Source organism: Pelodiscus sinensis, chromosome 21 (assembly GCF_052426305.1).
Source record: "Pelodiscus sinensis isolate ZL-2025 chromosome 21, ASM5242630v1, whole genome shotgun sequence".
In the NCBI taxonomy this organism is placed as follows: Eukaryota; Metazoa; Chordata; order Testudines; family Trionychidae; genus Pelodiscus; species Pelodiscus sinensis.
The window spans coordinates 20,976,144-20,994,117 of record NC_143072.1 but is presented as its reverse complement, the minus strand read 5'-3'; the positions used below and the strand labels follow the sequence as shown (position 1 = coordinate 20,994,117).

Sequence of the window (17,974 nt, the reverse complement as noted above, 5' to 3'; positions counted from 1 at the left end):
GACTTAAAAACATTAAAACAAGAAAAGAGACCACACACGTGCTAAAAAGCTTTAGTAGAGGTCACCCCCAGCCCTCCTGTCGGGCTCTGGTAAGGTGACAGTCCTTCGAAACCCACAATTGGATTTGTGAAGGTCATAACTGTCTCAGAACAAGAGCCTTAAACGCTGGTCAATTCAGTTGCTTTCTTTGTACGGCTTTGGCCTTTGATCTCATCTCTAGGAAACAGGCAATCAGTAGACAGTGACTCACTTCTCAAGGAGTAGCTTCCAAAGGCTGGGTTTTTTTGTTTGTTATAACCCAGAAGTGGGAAATTTGCATTAACCCCAGTAAATTTACTCAACACTTTTATTATCCCAAAAGTCCATTGTTATCTTGCACGTTTTCACGGTAGTCCTTTGATCTCCCAGGCCTCACGTCATATCTGCTTCCCACAGAGATTCATTTTAGACTTCTTGAAACCTCAGAAGAGCAGTCCCTCTGAAATGTTCTTAAAATTTCTTCTGTAGGTGATCAAAAACAGCAAGACGGGTGTGGCCGAGCTCGAGTTATTTCCTTGCTATCTACTCTTTCTGCGACAGCAGCCTGCCACCCGAATGCAGCAGTCCAACATCTGGGTGAATATGGGTATGATGAGCCTGAGAATGTTTCCTCATCATTTACCTAGAGGTAACTTAAGAATGCAGCAAGAACACAACTCTGCAGTTTCTAAAAAGCGAGACCCAGGTCAACAGAAGCTTGCGGCCACTGTTGCTTCTCCATCTGCTAATCGATTGTAAAGCAGAACGTGTGATTGGTAAAACTTTCAAGAGCTTTTATCAAAAATCACGCACAAGGAGGAGAGACTAAGGGCATTTGCAGTTTTTAAGTAATTTCACTTGTGTTTCAGATTGGCGATGGGGGAGTGAGAAACAAGCACTGCTTAACACAAACAGCAGGGGAAAGCCTTCTCTGCCCTCTGTGTAGTTACAGAATATTTATATCTGAATTTATTTTATGTAGTCCCCTAACATGCACTGCTGTATTGTAATAAATCAGCAGTGTTCATCCAGCTGCTGGTTGACAGCAAACTGGGACTGATTCTGAGTTAACCAGGTCACTAGCCTCTGATGCACAATATTTAATACTTGTGAAGAAGTAATTGGGCCAGTGACACATGGCATCTTCTAATTGATACAGTTTACAAACAAAGGCTACATTTGTGCAAAACAAAGATATGTAAAGGTGAGATCAGTGGATAATCTAGATTTCAGCTCACACATCATAATTACAATTTCTATTGTCACTTTAAAATCACACTGGTCCTGGATTTGATGTGTAGCCTTTACTTTTGTAATATTTTACAGCCAGAGTTGAGAAGGCAATATAGAGGTCTGATTTTCAGTTGTCAGATGTGTATGCACAGTTGCATCTCTTGCTCCTACAATTTGTGTCCCAGCAAATCTCCAGTGTTGGCATGCTGTGTGGCAGGAGATGTGCAAATTGAGATTTGCATGCACATGTGTATTAATGTATGTATATATGCAAGAAGAGCTGATCACTGGAAATTAGAACCTGGAATCACATTGACCATTTAGCCAGAGTCTATTTAAAACTCCTGCAGATGCTTGATTTTTCACTGTTTTGACAAATTGTGTAAAATATGTTAATATTACAAACTCAAAATTACTGTGTAATTATAGTGGCTGCCTGCTTGATCAAGTTGTGATATAGAAACTGCCTGGTATCCAAATTCTTTTTCCTACTTAACTTTATATAATGGAAAACTGTTTTATTTGGTACCTAAACATTTCTAATTCAAACATGGGTTTTTCTGATATGCCAAATTTAATCTTGATTTGGAATTATTTTGCACTGCACTAATTATTTGTTCAATCAAATATTAATCTTTTTGAGTTTTTTCAAATATGCTTTCTTGCTGTAATCTTAGAACTAATCCTCTCATCTTTAATTGCAGAAAATGCTTTTTTGTGTTCTTAAAGAAATTACTCTTTTGCTTGATATTTAAGGTAAAACAATGCTTTGCTGATATATAAAATGATTGTGGTTCAGTTTTGCTCTGCAGTGCCATAGCATGTAATTAATGTCATTTCATATCATAATGCTATTTATTTGGTTCATTTAATCTTTGGACAGTTGATCTGTAACTGTGCTGCTCCTTGAGTTTACTTCAAGTAATATAGCTGTTCAGTTACGGTTATGACACGGATGTTACCGCATTAATGTGTTTCAAATGCATTGAGGAAAAAAGTTTTAATTTTAAATGGAAAAAGCTCCAGAAAAATAAAGTCTTTGTTAGGATTTTTCAAACCTGATATACAAGTACATCATCCAAAGATGCAATTACTCTTTTAACACATGCCTGCTTAACACATTTTCACAATAGAACGATTTTTTTAGGGCCTTTTTTTGAATAACATGACCATCCCCAAAAATAACACGAAAATAATCAAGTGGCCGACTACTTTGTGCACCAACAAAAAATTGACTTTGCCACCACCACCTGAAACGCAACCCCCACCTTTTCCTTTATTTTTAATGGGAAAATTGGCCCCGCATAGCACATTTTTGCTTAGCATGAACATTTTCAGAAAAGCATTTATAGGGTTAAATGAGGAATTACTGTATTACAAATACAGGTTGAACCTCTTTAATACTGCACTCTTGGACCTGATCGGTGCCAAACCATGGGAGATCAGGATTGTCTAGTACATTACCAAACTTCCAGTGTGTACTGGGCTCTTAGAAGATATTTAGGGTAAATTAGAGCGAAATAACAGCACAGAACACTCAGAGCCAGGAATTGGTGGCTGTAAACAAAATTTATGGGACCGAGGAAAAATTGGCCACATCCATGGTAAGTGGACACCTGGCTGACTAAAATCATACTGGACTATGAATGTTGTTGGACCAGAGAGTGCTGGCTAGAGAGGTCCAACCTGCAATAACTTTTTTGCCTCGACAAAGTCAATTAGTTTTGTAGACAAATCTAAGTGCATGTTGAGAAACTGTTGAATTCCTAAGTATCTTCACAAAATGTGTTATGCAGACTTGGTCTGTTAGAGTAACCCTGTTCAGAAGCTGCCAGTCTGATTTTCATCTTCATGGATCAACATTCATCTCCATAGAAGAGGTGCAGTGAGGTGGTGCTGCTTCCAAGTGAAATTCATGAAGGAATTTTTTAAAGTTTAATTAAAAATAATTTACCTCTTGCCTTCCATATCTTGTCTTCTAAAGAAGCAGATAAGTTCATTTATGCTGCTTCACAAGATGGTGGTAATTGTGTATTATGTAAAAGTAATGAAGTCTTGCCAATGATAGCCTCTCTCGAGTGCACTGCTATTAAATATTTAGCAAAGAGGGAGGGATTGCTGTTTATGGCAATTCTGGATGGATGGTAGCCAAGTTGTAGTGTGTGTGTTTTGTGTGAGAAGTTTCCCAAGTGTTAATATTTGTTAAGATTACAGTATGGGCCATATTAACACAGTAACATGAATAGCTCTGTGTGTACTACTTTTCCACCAAATGTCTTAATCTGAATGTGTGTATTAGAATATCCTTATTCAACTCATCTGCCTCTTACTGTATGCACAGATCTAAGTGTTATGAACATCTTTGCTTTTTTCTTGTGATTGTGATGCAGGGAATGTACCTTCTCCCAGTGCTCCTTTAAAACGAGTGTTGGCTTACACAGGCTGCTTTAGTCGGATGCAAACTATTAAAGAGATACATGAATATCTGTCCCAGAGGCTACGTATAAAAGAGGAGGATATGCGACTGTGGTTATACAATAGTGAGGTAACTTAACCTTTTAAGTATATCTTCACTCTTCAGAAAACTGCTAAACATGCAAATTCAAGAGGTATTTGCTATAGCTACTATTTACACACGAGTCTGAAAATTTGACCAGAATTTTTTTTGATGCTAAAGACTTTGAGCCACCACCTAAATGTTAGTTTCTATATGTGCTCCCAGCTACGAAGTTGGAATCTTTCAATTTGCTTGGTGAAGAATATAACAAATCTTTCTTTGCGAGACTGGTGTTACATATCGTTTGGTGTGCTTTCTGATGTAATTAAAACTCAGCCCTCCTATTAAATTTTTAGAGCTAATTTCTAGTTTTACAGCACCCACTTTAAAGGTAGATTAAAAGCTTTGTTTCCTTCCAATGTGACCTGTTACGTGTAGGTTGTCTGTTTGCATTATGGCAGCAGCAGTCCAGGTACCATTCTTTCTACAAGTGGTTGCATTTTAAATGGTTTTTATGTACAAGTCATAATACATAGGGGTGTAGATAGTAAAGTGAAATTAGTGAGTGGTGGAATGTTAACATTAGAATATGTCAGAGAAGAATTAAGAGTTCATGCAATGAGGAACATAGTTTGCCTTGATCTACAATGTCTGTAAATGTGTCATGTTAGTGAACTTAGTTCTTCACAGCTGTCTCCAAACCTACTGGGTATGTCTAGACTGCATCCCTCTGTCGGCAGAGGGATGCAGATTAGGCAGGTCGACATTGCAAATGAGGCAGGGATTTAAATATCCCGTGTCTAATTTGCATAAAAACGGCCACCACGTTTTGCCAACTCAGCACTTTGTCGGCAAAAAGGCAGTCTAGAGGGGGATCTGGTAAGAAAGAAAGCCTTTTTCGACAGCTCCCTTATGCCTCCTGCTGTGATGTTAAATATGGAGATCCTTGTGTAGCTATATGCTTATGAAGAACATAAGAAACCATGACAGTCCAATAAGAAATGTTGTCCCAGGAATTAACTAATATGGCATTTTTGCTCTGATATTTATTTTGATTGGCAAGAACTACCTACATTAGATTTTGGGTAGTATGTGTCCATTAGCTTAGAACTGGAGTAGGCAGAAGAACAGATTGATTTCTCTGACTAAAGCGGTTGTTTGTCTCTTACTATCTCAAATGAGTGTCTGGAAACGTAATTATTTGTAGGCGTATTGCCTGTTTTCACATTTCACACAAGAATCAAGTCCACCCAAAATTTTCAGGTAATTGTTGAAAAAAACTTTTTCTTTTTTTTACTGGATAACATCCTAAATGTTTAATCAGCGTATATAGCTTTTTTACAGATTTCACGGGGGGGAAGGCAGACCAAAACCAAATGAGCTTTATTCATGTTAACGTTCCAGATGTATTGGACCTATTTTGTGAATCACAGATAACTAGGGAATTTAATAGACTAGCATTTCTTTGCTTAAACAGCAACATATAATGTCTCATTCAATATAATTTTTCCCCTATATACGTCAATGCTGCTTGAGTGCATCCTGAGCATACCTGCACATGATTTTGCTCCTTGTTAGACTTTTTCATAAAAATGATCAGTCGCTGCATTAAAAACAAATGTATCTGTTCTATTAAGGTAAATAAATGTAGGTAGCATTTTAAAGTAATAGTAACTAATGAGTTTGTATTTAACATATGCTGAAGTGGGAATATTATATTATGTGCTGCTTATTTTCAGCAACTCTATTTTGATTTTCCCTCCCTGATTATTACCACCTCCTTTCCCCAAGAGAAAATAAATGTTTTGTTCACAACAAAATTTACTACATATATTTTAACATAAGCCCATTTCTTTATAAGCTGACTCCCTCCCCCCCCCCCCCAAACTTACAGAGAAAAAATAGTTTAAAAGTTACCGACCCATTTATAAGCAAACTCCAGAGGACAGACTCTGTCCCTGCTCATCAGCGCACGCTGAGGGACATGCCTCTCAGCTCCCATTGGCTGCTGTTTGCTGTTCCCAGCCAATGGGAACTGAGAGGCTCCGTGCCTGCAACTGCAGCCTGCATGTCCCTTGGCCTGTGCTGCTTCGCGCAGCTCCCATTGGCTAATGGTCCCCGCCCAATGGTCTTCTGCCTTGGCTGCATGTAGCTCAGCCATACAGTCTGCCCTGCCTGCCTGCCATTGTGATCCTACTGGTAGCTGCAGGCATAGACCCTCTCAGCTCCCATGCCTGCAGCCAGCATGTCCCTCAACCCACACTGCTTCCCACGGCTCAGGAAGAACCCATTCATAAGCTGACTCCTGCCCTTCACAGCAGGATTTGTTTCCGAAAAAAGTCAACTACGCTAAGTGAGGGGGCAGAAATAGGTGAAGTTATTCTCAAGCACACAATGTAGTTTTCTGATCGTAACTTCTGAGACCACATGTTGAAGTCTCATCAGCTCTAGGAAGCCAGCAACATTTTGAAATGCGCTGAAAGGATTTAGGAGCACCAGTCCCATTCAGAGTTAGTGGATGTTCTCTTGAATCCCTTAAGCATTGGAAATCATTTTTCTTAGAGAGAGGTCATTTTTTCCTGCTTTGCTTTTTCATAGACAAGGTTGTTCTTGCTCACATTTCTCAAAACCTACTCTTGATTATGAATTAGCTAAAGTTTCATCCAGTATGCCGCTACCCTCCTGATAAGAAAAAAACATACATAGCTTTAAGTTGTATCTGAAAGGCCAGTGGATACTTTTGGAGATGCAAGGAGGTAGCTCTGTTTCATTAACGTATACAAGTGGGGAGCTGACAACCAATATGTATCCTGAAATAACAAGTCCTGTTGCTTTAAGATAAAAATGTAAACCTGCCTCAGATTATTTTAAAAAGACTAGAGCTAAATGGTGATTTTTCTTCTTTGCAGAACTATCTTACTCTTCTGGATGATGAAGATCATATGTTAGAATATTTGAAAATCCAAGATGAGCAGCACTTAGTCATAGAAGGTATAATAATGGATAATGGACATTTATTAGTTTCTGCATGAAGATCAACAGATACATGTTAAACAAATATGTAATTTCTCTGTCAAACACATGTAGTGCTCTGGCAGTGAAAAATATACATCCATTTTACAATTATTGGCTTGTAGGAAAAAGAGCCCAAAATCTCAGGGACAGGCTAGGCTTGGCTAATTAAAAGCCAAGCAGCCCCACATCCCCAAGCAGCACCACCTAAAAAAGCACAGAGAAGTATTTATTTAGAAAGTTTTGGAGGGATACTCTGTGTCCCTTCAGCATATATAACAAACAGCCGACTATGAAAGAGCAATGCACGTTCCAGGCCCTAATGGGTTAGCTTTTCAACTTCTGCGGGGCATGCATCATGTTGTCTTCTGTGTTTCAGAAGCACCTGGCACGTTTTGGGTGTCAAGCTGTCTGGAGTGGTTCACAAACGGGTGTGCCGGGCTGACTGTTACAAACCAAGGCACAACCCCAAATTTTATATTTCACTAACCAAATACCAACGGTGAGTTCCAGAAGCCCTAGAGCAATATTAACATGGAGTCGCAGACTGTTCCCTGGAGCGCTCCGGTCCATCTTGCTACCCAGACAAGCCTGTCTCTGACACCAAAAATCCCAGCAGTATTCCAGTTACACCCAGTCCCAATGGACCAGTCACTTACCCCAAGTCATTTTTACCTTATATCTCTCGCCAAAGATGTAGCCAGTGTTTTAGTAAACTAAAGGAGGATGTATTAACGAGAAACAAAAAAGAACTATTTACAAGCTTAAAGCAGGTAAACATGCAAACACAAATAAGTTAGTCTTCAAAGGAGAATAGAAGCTGTCAAGCAATGATGGCATGAGCATTTGTGTGTGTCCCCTCTTCATGGGTACGGAGAGAACAATCAATAGTCTTTTGTCATTTGACAATAGTTTGCCTGGTGTCTATAGATCCTCTTTTTGGGGCAGGAGATGACACCTCATGTTATAAACTAGAATTTCATACTTGGCAATGCATCTGTCCTGACCACAAGAGTTTCTCCGCAAACACTTTTATGGTTCCAGAGCAAACATTCAAATATTACCTTATAACATGGGATATGAATGCAAGTGAGATTAATGCATCGAGTGACTCTCAAGCATTTCATAAAGTCCAAATATGTCTCTAAATCGAATTCCCATTTTAACATCACAAACACATCGGCAAGTCAGGTGCTTTGCAGCTGTGTATTTGTCAGCGGCCTTGGCACGGACCAGCACCTGCTCTAGCAGCATCACACTGGGCACTACTGGAAACTAGAGTTAAAAATGAGTTCGCCTTTGTCAATAGCAGAAAGGCTTACAGATTTGTGAACTGTCCGCTATCCTAATGCCAGACTTTTGAGCTATCCTCTTACGTTTGGGAACAAAGCAAGTATAAACTTAATCCATGCTACACTTGGCCTCCAGCCATGTGTTAGCACAGATTATAATTGGTCATAAACACCTTTCTGGAAATAACTTTTTGAACAAAAATGACGACAGAGCTATTGTACTTGAAAAACCACATATTTGCTCGTTACGCTCTTTGGATACATCTACACTGCAGATGAAAAACCCATGGCTGGCTCATGGTTTAGGCTACAGGGCTGTTTCAGTCCAGTGTAGATTTCTGGAGTTGGAGACCGTCCCACATCAGTGTCCTACGGCTTGGCTTCCAGCCCAAGCCTGGAAGTCTACAATGCAGTTAAACAGTCTCGAGTCCAAGCCCAAGTCAGCTGACATAGGCCAGCTGCAGGTGTCTGATTGCAATGTAGACGTACTCTCTATGTACACATGTTCAACTTAATTTTGGGTATGACTGAGTTCGGTGGCTTAAAATTTGATGAAAATTAAATCGTGTTCTCACCTTGAGGCATGATGTTATGTCATAATTTCCCCTCTTACTGAGGTCTGTAAAGCATTTGAATCTATTACCCCTTTGTAATTAAAAATTAGCTTTCTGATAAAGATAAAGATACTGCGTCTGGACCTATAATCAGTCTAGCTCATTAGCTGATGCCATTTACAATACTAAGGCAATAAACCCTGAAAACTGGCTTTTACAATAGGAAAGAAATCTCAAAATTGCCAATGGTATCTTTATGTATAGTTATTAAAGTGGAAACAAAGTTGAGAACCAATACTAACTTGAAATAACTAACCAGTTTCTAAACCTTAACATATAGCTGGAAATGAATGAGATCACTTTAATTGCATGATCAGCTCTGTGGAGGAGGTAAAAATAAAACTCGGTTTATTGTTTCTTTCTAGTTCGAAACAAAGACATGAGCTGGCCAGAGGAAATGTCATTTATTGCAAACAGTAGTAAGATAGACAGACATAAAGGTAAGTGTTCAAGGGCAGTAATTCAATTATGATAGAATAAAATCAGGCCTGCCAGTGGGGGTAGGGCAGAGGGGAACCCCCCTGGGGCCCAGTTATACAAAAGGGCCCAGGACTCCTGGTCATTACGGCTGCTACTGCAGCAGACATGGTGGCTGCCAGAGCCCTGGGCCCTTTAAATCACCTTTGGAGCCCCAGGAAGCACACTCAGGTGGTGTTAAGGGCTGGCAGATGGGATAGGGGCGGAGGACCTGCTGTCCCCTAGCCTTGCCTCTTCTGCCAGAGACTCCACCTCTTTGCCCAGGGGCCCGGCAATTGTCGGCCCCCCGAATAAAATATTCTGTGTGGTGGAGCCATTTTGGTTTTGATAGAAAATAGTGGTACCGATGTATTACCCCAATGCTGCTGTTTGCATTCTGTGCTGTGGATTTCATTCCTAAAAATATTTGGGGTCGGGGGGGGGGGGTTGAATACATTGATAATAAGCTTGTAGCTTTCAGCAAACTCTAAATATAGCTAATCTTGACATTAGGTCATCAGTTTTTGAAAAATCTGTTCCTTCCTTTCTGCTTGGTGTATAAGACTTGCATATGTCTGTATTTTACGTTTTTTTTAAGTTGAAAGAAGACTTTGATGCTATTGAACAAGAATAACACCACAAAAAATGGCAGTGATACGGTGATATCCGGCTACTGCAGGATAGGAAAATCATTTATTTACTGATACAGAAACATAACCTGGATTCCACTGATTTACCAGTGTCTTGTCCATGGTTTATAATAGGACCAGTTCCAGCAAGTTTCCAGGCGCCCTCTGTTTCTGTTGACTTCAGTGAAAATGTAGGACAGTCAGTGTCTCACATCTTACCTACGCTGAGTGGGAGATCAGTGCTGTGGGGATCGATCTCCTGGGGGTTGATGTAGTGTGTCTAGTAAAGACTGTGGATGAAAAATCCCAATTTATCGGTTAACTTGTTAAATGTTAGGTTAACCTCACGGGATCTCATTGGGGCTATGACTGGGGCTGGCTTCTGGTCCTATGCTGGGAGTGGGGCTGCTCCCATTAACTGCTACCCAGGAAAGTATCCCTAGCAAATACCTGTTAATTGACCTCTGTGATCCTGTTGACTCCGGAATTCCACCGGCTCAAGAAGAGTAAGGAGAGTTAATGGTAGACTACCTTCCACAGTGGAGACACTGCAATAACTCCAACTAGGGGACTTTGACTCCAGCCGCCACGTAGCTCGAGTTGAGTACCTTAGTTTGATGTTGCTCCCTAGTGAAGACCAGGCCTCAGAGGCCTGTTGTCGTTACATTAATTGTCATCTTGTAATTGGGAGCGGGAGCAGGGCAGGGAGGTTGGAATCCTCTGGTGAAATTTCATCTCAATTATTTTGTCATCTTTTGTATTTCTTCAGTATGTTTTAAATCTGTCATGTGACTTATCCATTCCTCTTTCCCGTCAGTTCCAACCGAAAAGGGTGCCACTGGATTAAGTAATCTGGGTAACACGTGTTTCATGAATTCTAGTATCCAGTGTGTCAGTAACACGCAGCCCTTAACGCAGTATTTCATCTCAGGAAAGCATCTTTATGAACTCAACAGGTAACGCTTATGGGAGACCTTTGGGATGTAAATGTTTTAATAATTTTAAACTCTTGCCTTCAGAAGTAGGCAGCATGAGTTCATGCGTCCAGTCGCGCTGTTGTCAGCACTCCCCTTCCCAAAAGGCCTGGGGTGCCATTAGGGGGAGCCAGGGGTGGGGATGTGCTCTTCCTTGCTTTGTCCAGTATTTGGAGGAAGTTGGCAGTAGCAGGGAAGATGCCCCCCTGCTATGGAGCCAACGCTGGCTGCACTGCTGCGAACTAGGAGCCTGCCTCCAGATCTGCTGTATGGGGTGGGGCAGGAGGGAGGCTAATGTGTGTCTCTTCCTCTGCCCATTGTGTGCCTGAGTGGGCAGAGCACACCCCTTACCCCAGCCCTCGCCTTGCAGAGATCTCCATAATGGCCCCCCAGCAGCACACCGACACGCAGCCCCTGCCTGCACTCCCTGCTAGGGATGTCTGAATGGTTAAACCCAATTAAACAGGATCCTGGGGGGGTCTGCTCCAGCCTGGCTGGAGCAGCTCCCAGACCCCGGGGCTGCTGGCTCCCGCTCCTGGCTCCCCTATGAGCAGGGCTGTTATTGCTGGCCCCACTGCAGGGCTGGGGTAGCCCTCTACCCACAAGGGGCTGCTCCCGAGTACCAGTAACCGGTAACTGGTAAGCATCACCTGGTAAGGGTTGAGTGCAGGCAGGGAGTACGGGTGTGAATGGGTAACTAGTTAACCGTTTACATCCCTGTCCTCCTGTGTGCACTCATCCCTTAGGGTATGTCTACACTACAGCGTTATTTCAAACTAACGTGTCTAGACACACAATGCATTTCGAAATAGCGCGTCCACACTGATAGGCACTGAATCACATTTAAGTCCAGCTGGAACCGGTTCTGGCAGGGCATCAGGTCAGGAGTTAGCTTTTGTGGCTGCTGCCTGAGGCTATCTGAGACCTATGCTTAAATGCCCCCCCCCGGACAGCCGGTTCTAAGGTTTCCCTGCTTGCTTGCCTACCTCGCTGAGGGACAGCAAAGCATTTTTTTTCTCTGCCTGCTCTGGTTGCCCTCTGGACAACCACAGCACTCTGCAACATAGAGCCAGAGCTGCCCCTGGGCATTCTGGTGCATCTCCTGGACGTATTGCTGCAAGCCTGGCAGCACGTTTTTCAGGCAGTAACAGTCTCCCTGGTGTGCCCCACTTGGGGCTTATGCCTAATTCCTCCCTCACGTCCTTCCACTTACCCCTCCCTACCCTTCTTCCTGCTGTACAATAAAAGACACAAGTGTTCATTACAACAAAGCCTCTTTTTTGAACAAGACTGGGGTGGGAATGAAACTGAGGTGAGACTGGGGGAAAAAGTGGTAGAGGGGAGAGGGAAACCTGGGAGGAGGGAGCTGGCAGGGGGAGGAAGAGGGAGGAGAAGCTCAGGGTTGGGAGTCTCTCCTGCCCAACTGTCTCCCAGCCCCATGAGTGCGGGGACCATGGCGTCACTGGGGGTGTGGGGAGGGTGGAGAGGAAGAAGTGGGAGGACGAGCCATAGCTGGGGAGGCAGAAGGGACTGAAGCAGCAGAAGGCAGCAAGCTCTGCCCCGGGGTCGATGACCACTTGGGGGGCACGGGTCATCTTGCCCCCCAGGACGCGGTCCACAGCATCAAAATAGGGGCAGGGGTCTGGGTCTGCCCCTGGTTGTGAGCTGCCCCCTGAGGCCCTGGCATAAGCCTGCCGCAGGTCTTTTATTTTCATGTGAACCTGCTCCTGGGTTCGCATGTGGCCTTTGGTGGCCAGGCTGACAGCCATCCGCCTGTAGACAGTTGCGTTCCTCCACTTAGTGAGGAGATCATGGACGTTGGAGGCATCCCCCCAAACCTGAATTAGGTCGCTGATCTCTGCACTGGACCAGGCAGGCACCCACCTTTTCCGGCCCCTGGCAGGCTCCTGGGAGTTGGCAAACTGGTCCTGGGGAGCGGTGGAGGGCTGGCTGGCTGGCTCATGCTGGGGCCACTGGGTCAGGTGGTGCGACTGCTGGCTCGGAGCTGGCAGGCTCGGAGCTGGCACAGGCACTGTGGCCAGAGTCTACACTTCCAGGGCTCTGAGGAATGGAGTGGGGAGAGGAGTTTTCTTAATTGTGTCCAGAGTGGCCACCAGGGCACCCTGGGAAGGGCTGAAGGCCCCTCATTTCAAAATAAGTGTCTACACAGCACTTATTTCGAAATTGGCGCTATTCCTCATGGAATGACGTTTACCAATTTCAAAATAAGCCCTCCGCTATTTCAATTTAATTTCGAAATAGCGGTTTGACTGTGTAGAAGCTGGTAAAGTTATTTCGAAATAACGGCTGTTATTTCGAGAACTTTGCTGCGTAGACATTCCCTTAGTTACTATTCTCACTGTAGCCGGAGCTACAGCCCCTGCCTGCACCTTGTTTACAAATGCTTGAGCTGAGCCCCTCCAGTTTGTGGTTGCAGCCCTTTCCCCTATTAGCTGGAAAAAGCCCTTGATTTTTCAGGTGCCTAAGTAGCCCCTGGAATCATGATTAAAGTTGCCCCTCCCCCACCCCGTCCAAATGCCACTCAGGAACAGATACTAGATTAGACGTACCTGAAAAGGGAGACTTTTATTGCTGAACCAGATAAACCAATACGAGCTACCCTGACAACACTTTCCCCCCCATACTTTGGGGGACTCCTTTTATGTGAAACATCAATGAATGGCCTTTCTGAATTCTAGGACAAATCCAATTGGAATGAAAGGACATATGGCCAAGTGCTATGGAGATTTGGTTCAGGAACTATGGAGTGGAACTCAAAAGAACATCGCTCCATTAAAACTACGGGTAAGGATTTAATGCTCTTTATTTATAGCTAGCAAAGTATTGTGCAATTACCAAAATGTTACTGTCCAAAAAAATTGCAAATGTGTTTCCTTTTCTGCTTCTTGATGATGTCTGGTTAGTAATATTCTTGAAAAATTTCCTTAATGATACTTCAGCATGTTTAATTAACATATTTGCTTTGAATGTGAAAGTTTGAGTGAAGATGTATGTTCACCCTTCTAAATTTTTCTCAGGTTTGCAGCTTAAGTGTCAGAGAGGCAGTAATGCCAGTAGTAAATTGTACCTGCACTCTTGGGAGAAAAGAGAGTTATAGGACTTGGAGGGAGTTTGAATATTTAGCATACCATGTGTATAGTAAGGTGCCCACTTAAAGGAATGGTAATTCAGAAATCTATTAGGGAATTCAATTACAATTTAGGATGTCTCACAAGCACGTACAGATGTGTCACGAATATGACACAGGGTGATGGTCATTGTTCTGCCCTTTTTGTGGGCTAGGCCATAATCTAGTGTGGGAGCTGTTGTTTCAGAACAGTCACTAAGTTGATGGGAATTCTAGCTTATGGGCACACCACCACACCATGCACAACTTCGTGGGCTTCACTTCTGCCCTGGAAACAATATTTTTTGGTATTAAAGTTATAAGATTTCTATAATTCATTATCAAATATTGTCTTGGTTTTTACCCCCTTTTTTTGAAAAATCTAGTGGACGATAGCAAAATATGCTCCTAGATTTAATGGTTTCCAGCAGCAGGATTCACAGGAGCTTCTGGCTTTTCTTCTGGATGGTCTTCATGAGGATCTGAATAGAGTTCATGATAAGCCATATGTTGAGCTGAAAGATAGTGATGGTCGACCCGATTGGGAGGTAGCAGCAGAGGTATGTATGAACTGGGCCAGTAGGATCTGCATCAACAGTTTTCTGGCAGCACTTTAGAGCCTCTGAAATCAAGATTTTTTTAAAGTAATATTTAATCCAACTGAAATACAATGTAGGATTCCTCCCAATACTTTTAGCAAGAGATGATTTTATCTGTTAGTTTCAACAGGAGCCCTAAAAATGTCTGTCCTTACTGAAGCATGTTACATATGAATGTTACATTGCAACAGAACATTATCTAACTTCCCAAAAGTATATTTTTGTAAACTGTAGTTCATTCCTAACCATGACCTTTGCTTTCATTTTCTGGAGTCTGCAGCATGCCCTCAACTTTCAGATTTCATGCATGATGAAATTTATATAAGCCACGCACTATAAAAGGAAAGCCACAGATTATATTTGTGGAATTTCTGGTAGCTATACATAATTTTAGTAGTTTGATAAATACTTTTTTAATGGTGATTTTAGTACTGGCGCTCTTTGTTAGTAAGGTTCAAGGTTATATTTTTCATTATAATACTATTACTAGGGATATTAACAAATGTTATTTTTGTAAACGTGTTACCACTGAAATTTGAGTCAAGGTTTATCACTTAAGCGTGTACGAGTACACACTAACATTCGTTACTATTAGTGTGTTTTCTTCATATACATACATACTTGATCTGTACAGCGTTCACCTTTGAACTGAGCATAGGATCATATTTGGATTGTTAGAAACTGTAAATGCTGGGATAAAATATTTTTGTAGGAAAGACCCTTAAATTCTTTCTATTGACTTCTCAGTCACATGGATGTCAAATAAAAGTTAATGAGACTGTCCCCTTTTTTCTTCGCTTACCAAACTTTGTTGGTGTTACATAGATATATATGTTATGCTTATCTACAGAAACATAGCTAAATTTAGAAAGGATGTTTTGGACTGGTTTCAAGCAGGCTTTCCATTACTGTACCTCTATTTCAGGAACAGAACATTGACTTTTGTACAAATATTACCTTCCTGTTCAGCCAGTCTTCTTCCTTTGTGTCTGAACTTTCCCTCTTTGTCTTACACATACGGATTTTTACTCTTGCCGAGCTAATACATCTGTGGAGAAGCAAGCTGGATTATGTTCTGCCTTGTATTTTAAGAAAATTGCTCATTAAATTCAAATTGTGAAATATTTATTATTAGTGATATAAGTGGCAGAATAAACACAGCCTGATCTTTTCAAATATTATGTTGTATTTGAAAGCAGATACGAAAAATAACAGTTGCTGGTAGGGATGTAAGAGTTTAACCAGTTAACTGAAAAGCTGATGCTAATTGGTTCCTGTTAACGGTTAAAGTCCCCTGGGGGGCGGGGGTGCCACTGGGGAGCCCGCAGCATCTGCAGGCTGGTGGCACTGGGAGCCCATGTAACCAATAGAATTGTAATTAGTTACACAGTTAGTATTTTTTAACCCTATTTACATCCCTATTTGCTGGTAAGCTGAGGAAATTTGACCTAAAAATTGAGGAGACTATAAACATGGAACCTCACAATGTCATCTTAAGGAATTCACTTTTCAAAAACTGTATAGCAAAACTTGAAAAGATGCTTAGTGACTGTGCTACAGCTACTTGAAGAACTTGTTGCCCTGGTTGATTATCTTAAGGACATGTCTTAATTCTGGGAAAGATTGACACTGCTGCAATCAATCTTCTGGAGCTTGATTTAGAGAGTCTAATTAAGACTTGCTAAATTGAACTCAGAGGGCTCGTCTACACTGGCCCCTTTTCCGGAAGGGGCATGCTAATTTTTCAGATCGTAATAGGGATCCGCGGGGGATTTAAATATCCCCCGCGGCATTTAAATAAAAATGTCCGCTGCTTTTTTCCGGCTTTTAGAAAAGCCGGAAAAGAGCGTCTACATTGGCCCCGATCCTCCGGAAAAAAAGCCCTTTTCCGGAGGATCTTATTCCTACTTTGAAGTAGGAATAAGATCCTCCGGAAAAGGGCTTTTTTTCCCGGAGGATCGGGGCCAGTGTAGATGCTCTTTTCCGGCTTTTCTAAAAGCAGAAAAAAGCGGCGGACATTTTTATTTAAATGCTGCGGGGGATATTTAAATCCCCCGCGGATTTCCCTATTACGATCTGAAAAATTAGCATGCCCCTTCCGGAAAAGGGGCCAGTGTAGACGTAGCCAGAGGGTACACCCATCAGCGGCCTGTACTCCTGCGAGGAGAAGAGGGAAGCCAACAGGAGAGTTTGTTCCCGTTGGCCTCCCACTGTGGGGATGGAGGGAAAACTCAAATCAAGGAACATTGAGTTGCATATCTTGATTTGACCTTTCCCTTTAGTATAGACCTGGCCTAAATCACAAGCATTTTCTTTAATGTTAAAACTAAGTTGTTCCTGGTTGTTACAATATTGGCCAAGTGACTTATAGTACTGCATGTATTAACACCATATGTTTAATAAATATTTTGGGTTTCTCTAAAACACTTCCCCTTGCCAAATTCAGGAACCTGTGCTACATTCCTAACTTTTTTTTACTCTTTGTTTCAGGCCTGGGAAAATCATCTGAGAAGAAACAGATCAATCGTAGTGGATTTATTTCATGGGCAGTTAAGGTCCCAAGTAAAATGCAAAACATGTGGGCACATAAGTGTTCGATTTGACCCTTTTAATTTTTTATCCTTGCCTCTTCCAATGGATAGCTACATGCACTTAGAAATTACAGGTGGGTAATCAAATTGAAATCCCTCTACTCTTGCCTATCCAGAAACATGCTCATATTCTAGCAATGATTCGGAACAGGTTTTCAGAACATACAGTCAGAGTCCTGCTTACACTAGCACTTTGTAGTAAAGCAGCTAGACCAGTGGTCTCCAACTTTTTTAACCACAAGATCACTTTTTCAATTTAAAAAAAATTGAAAGCGACTGTCTGGGAAGGAGCATGGCGGAAAGGTATCTAGGGGTCATAGTGGACCACAAGTTGAATATGAGTCAACAGTGTGATGCTGTTGCAAAAAAAGCAAATATGATTCTAGGTTGTATCAACAGGTGTGTTGTAAGCAAAACTCGTGAAGTCATTCTGCCGCTCTACTCTGCACTAGTTAGGCCTCAGCTGGAGTACTGTGTCCAGTTCTGGGCGCCACATTTCAAGAAAGATGTGGAGAAATTGGAAAGGGTACAGAGAAGAGCGACAAGAATGATTAAAGGTCTAGAGAACATGACCTATGAAGCCAGGCTTCATGAACTGGGCTTGTTTAGTTTGGAAAAAAGAAGATTAAGGGGGGACATGATAGCGGTTTTCAAATATCTAAAAGGGTGTCACAAGGAGGAAGGAGAAAATTTGTTCCTCTTGGTTTCTGAGGACAGGACAAGGAGTAATGGGCTTAAAGTGCAACAAGGGAGGTTTAGATTGGACATTAGGAAAAAATTCCTAACTGTCAGGGTGGTCAAATATTGGAATAAATTGCCAAGGGAGGTGGTGGAATCTCCCTCTCTGGAGATATTTAAGAACAGGTTAGATAGACATCTGTCAGGGGTGGTGTAGACGGAGCTTGTTCCTGCCTTGAGGGCGGGGGGCTGGA

At 42.1% G+C, this 17,974-nt stretch overlaps 1 protein-coding gene across 4 annotated transcripts in view; it reads left to right on the top strand.

Annotated features, from left to right (window-relative positions):
• Nucleotides 1-17,974, top strand: part of USP32 (ubiquitin specific peptidase 32) — a 173,466-nt gene that overhangs the window by 131,012 nt on the left and 24,480 nt on the right. For 3 of the 4 annotated variants that reach the window (XM_075904742.2, XM_075904739.2, XM_075904741.2), the window contains exons 16-23: nucleotides 508-667; nucleotides 3,642-3,796; nucleotides 6,658-6,739; nucleotides 9,032-9,106; nucleotides 10,569-10,707; nucleotides 13,425-13,530; nucleotides 14,239-14,412; nucleotides 16,942-17,116. In XM_075904742.2, the coding sequence (XP_075760857.2) occupies nucleotides 508-667; nucleotides 3,642-3,796; nucleotides 6,658-6,739; nucleotides 9,032-9,106; nucleotides 10,569-10,707; nucleotides 13,425-13,530; nucleotides 14,239-14,412; nucleotides 16,942-17,116 (1,066 nt within the window). The remainder of the gene's footprint in view (nucleotides 1-507; nucleotides 668-3,641; nucleotides 3,797-6,657; nucleotides 6,740-9,031; nucleotides 9,107-10,568; nucleotides 10,708-13,424; nucleotides 13,531-14,238; nucleotides 14,413-16,941; nucleotides 17,117-17,974) is intronic. The other variant, XM_075904740.2, reaches the window with a different exon arrangement.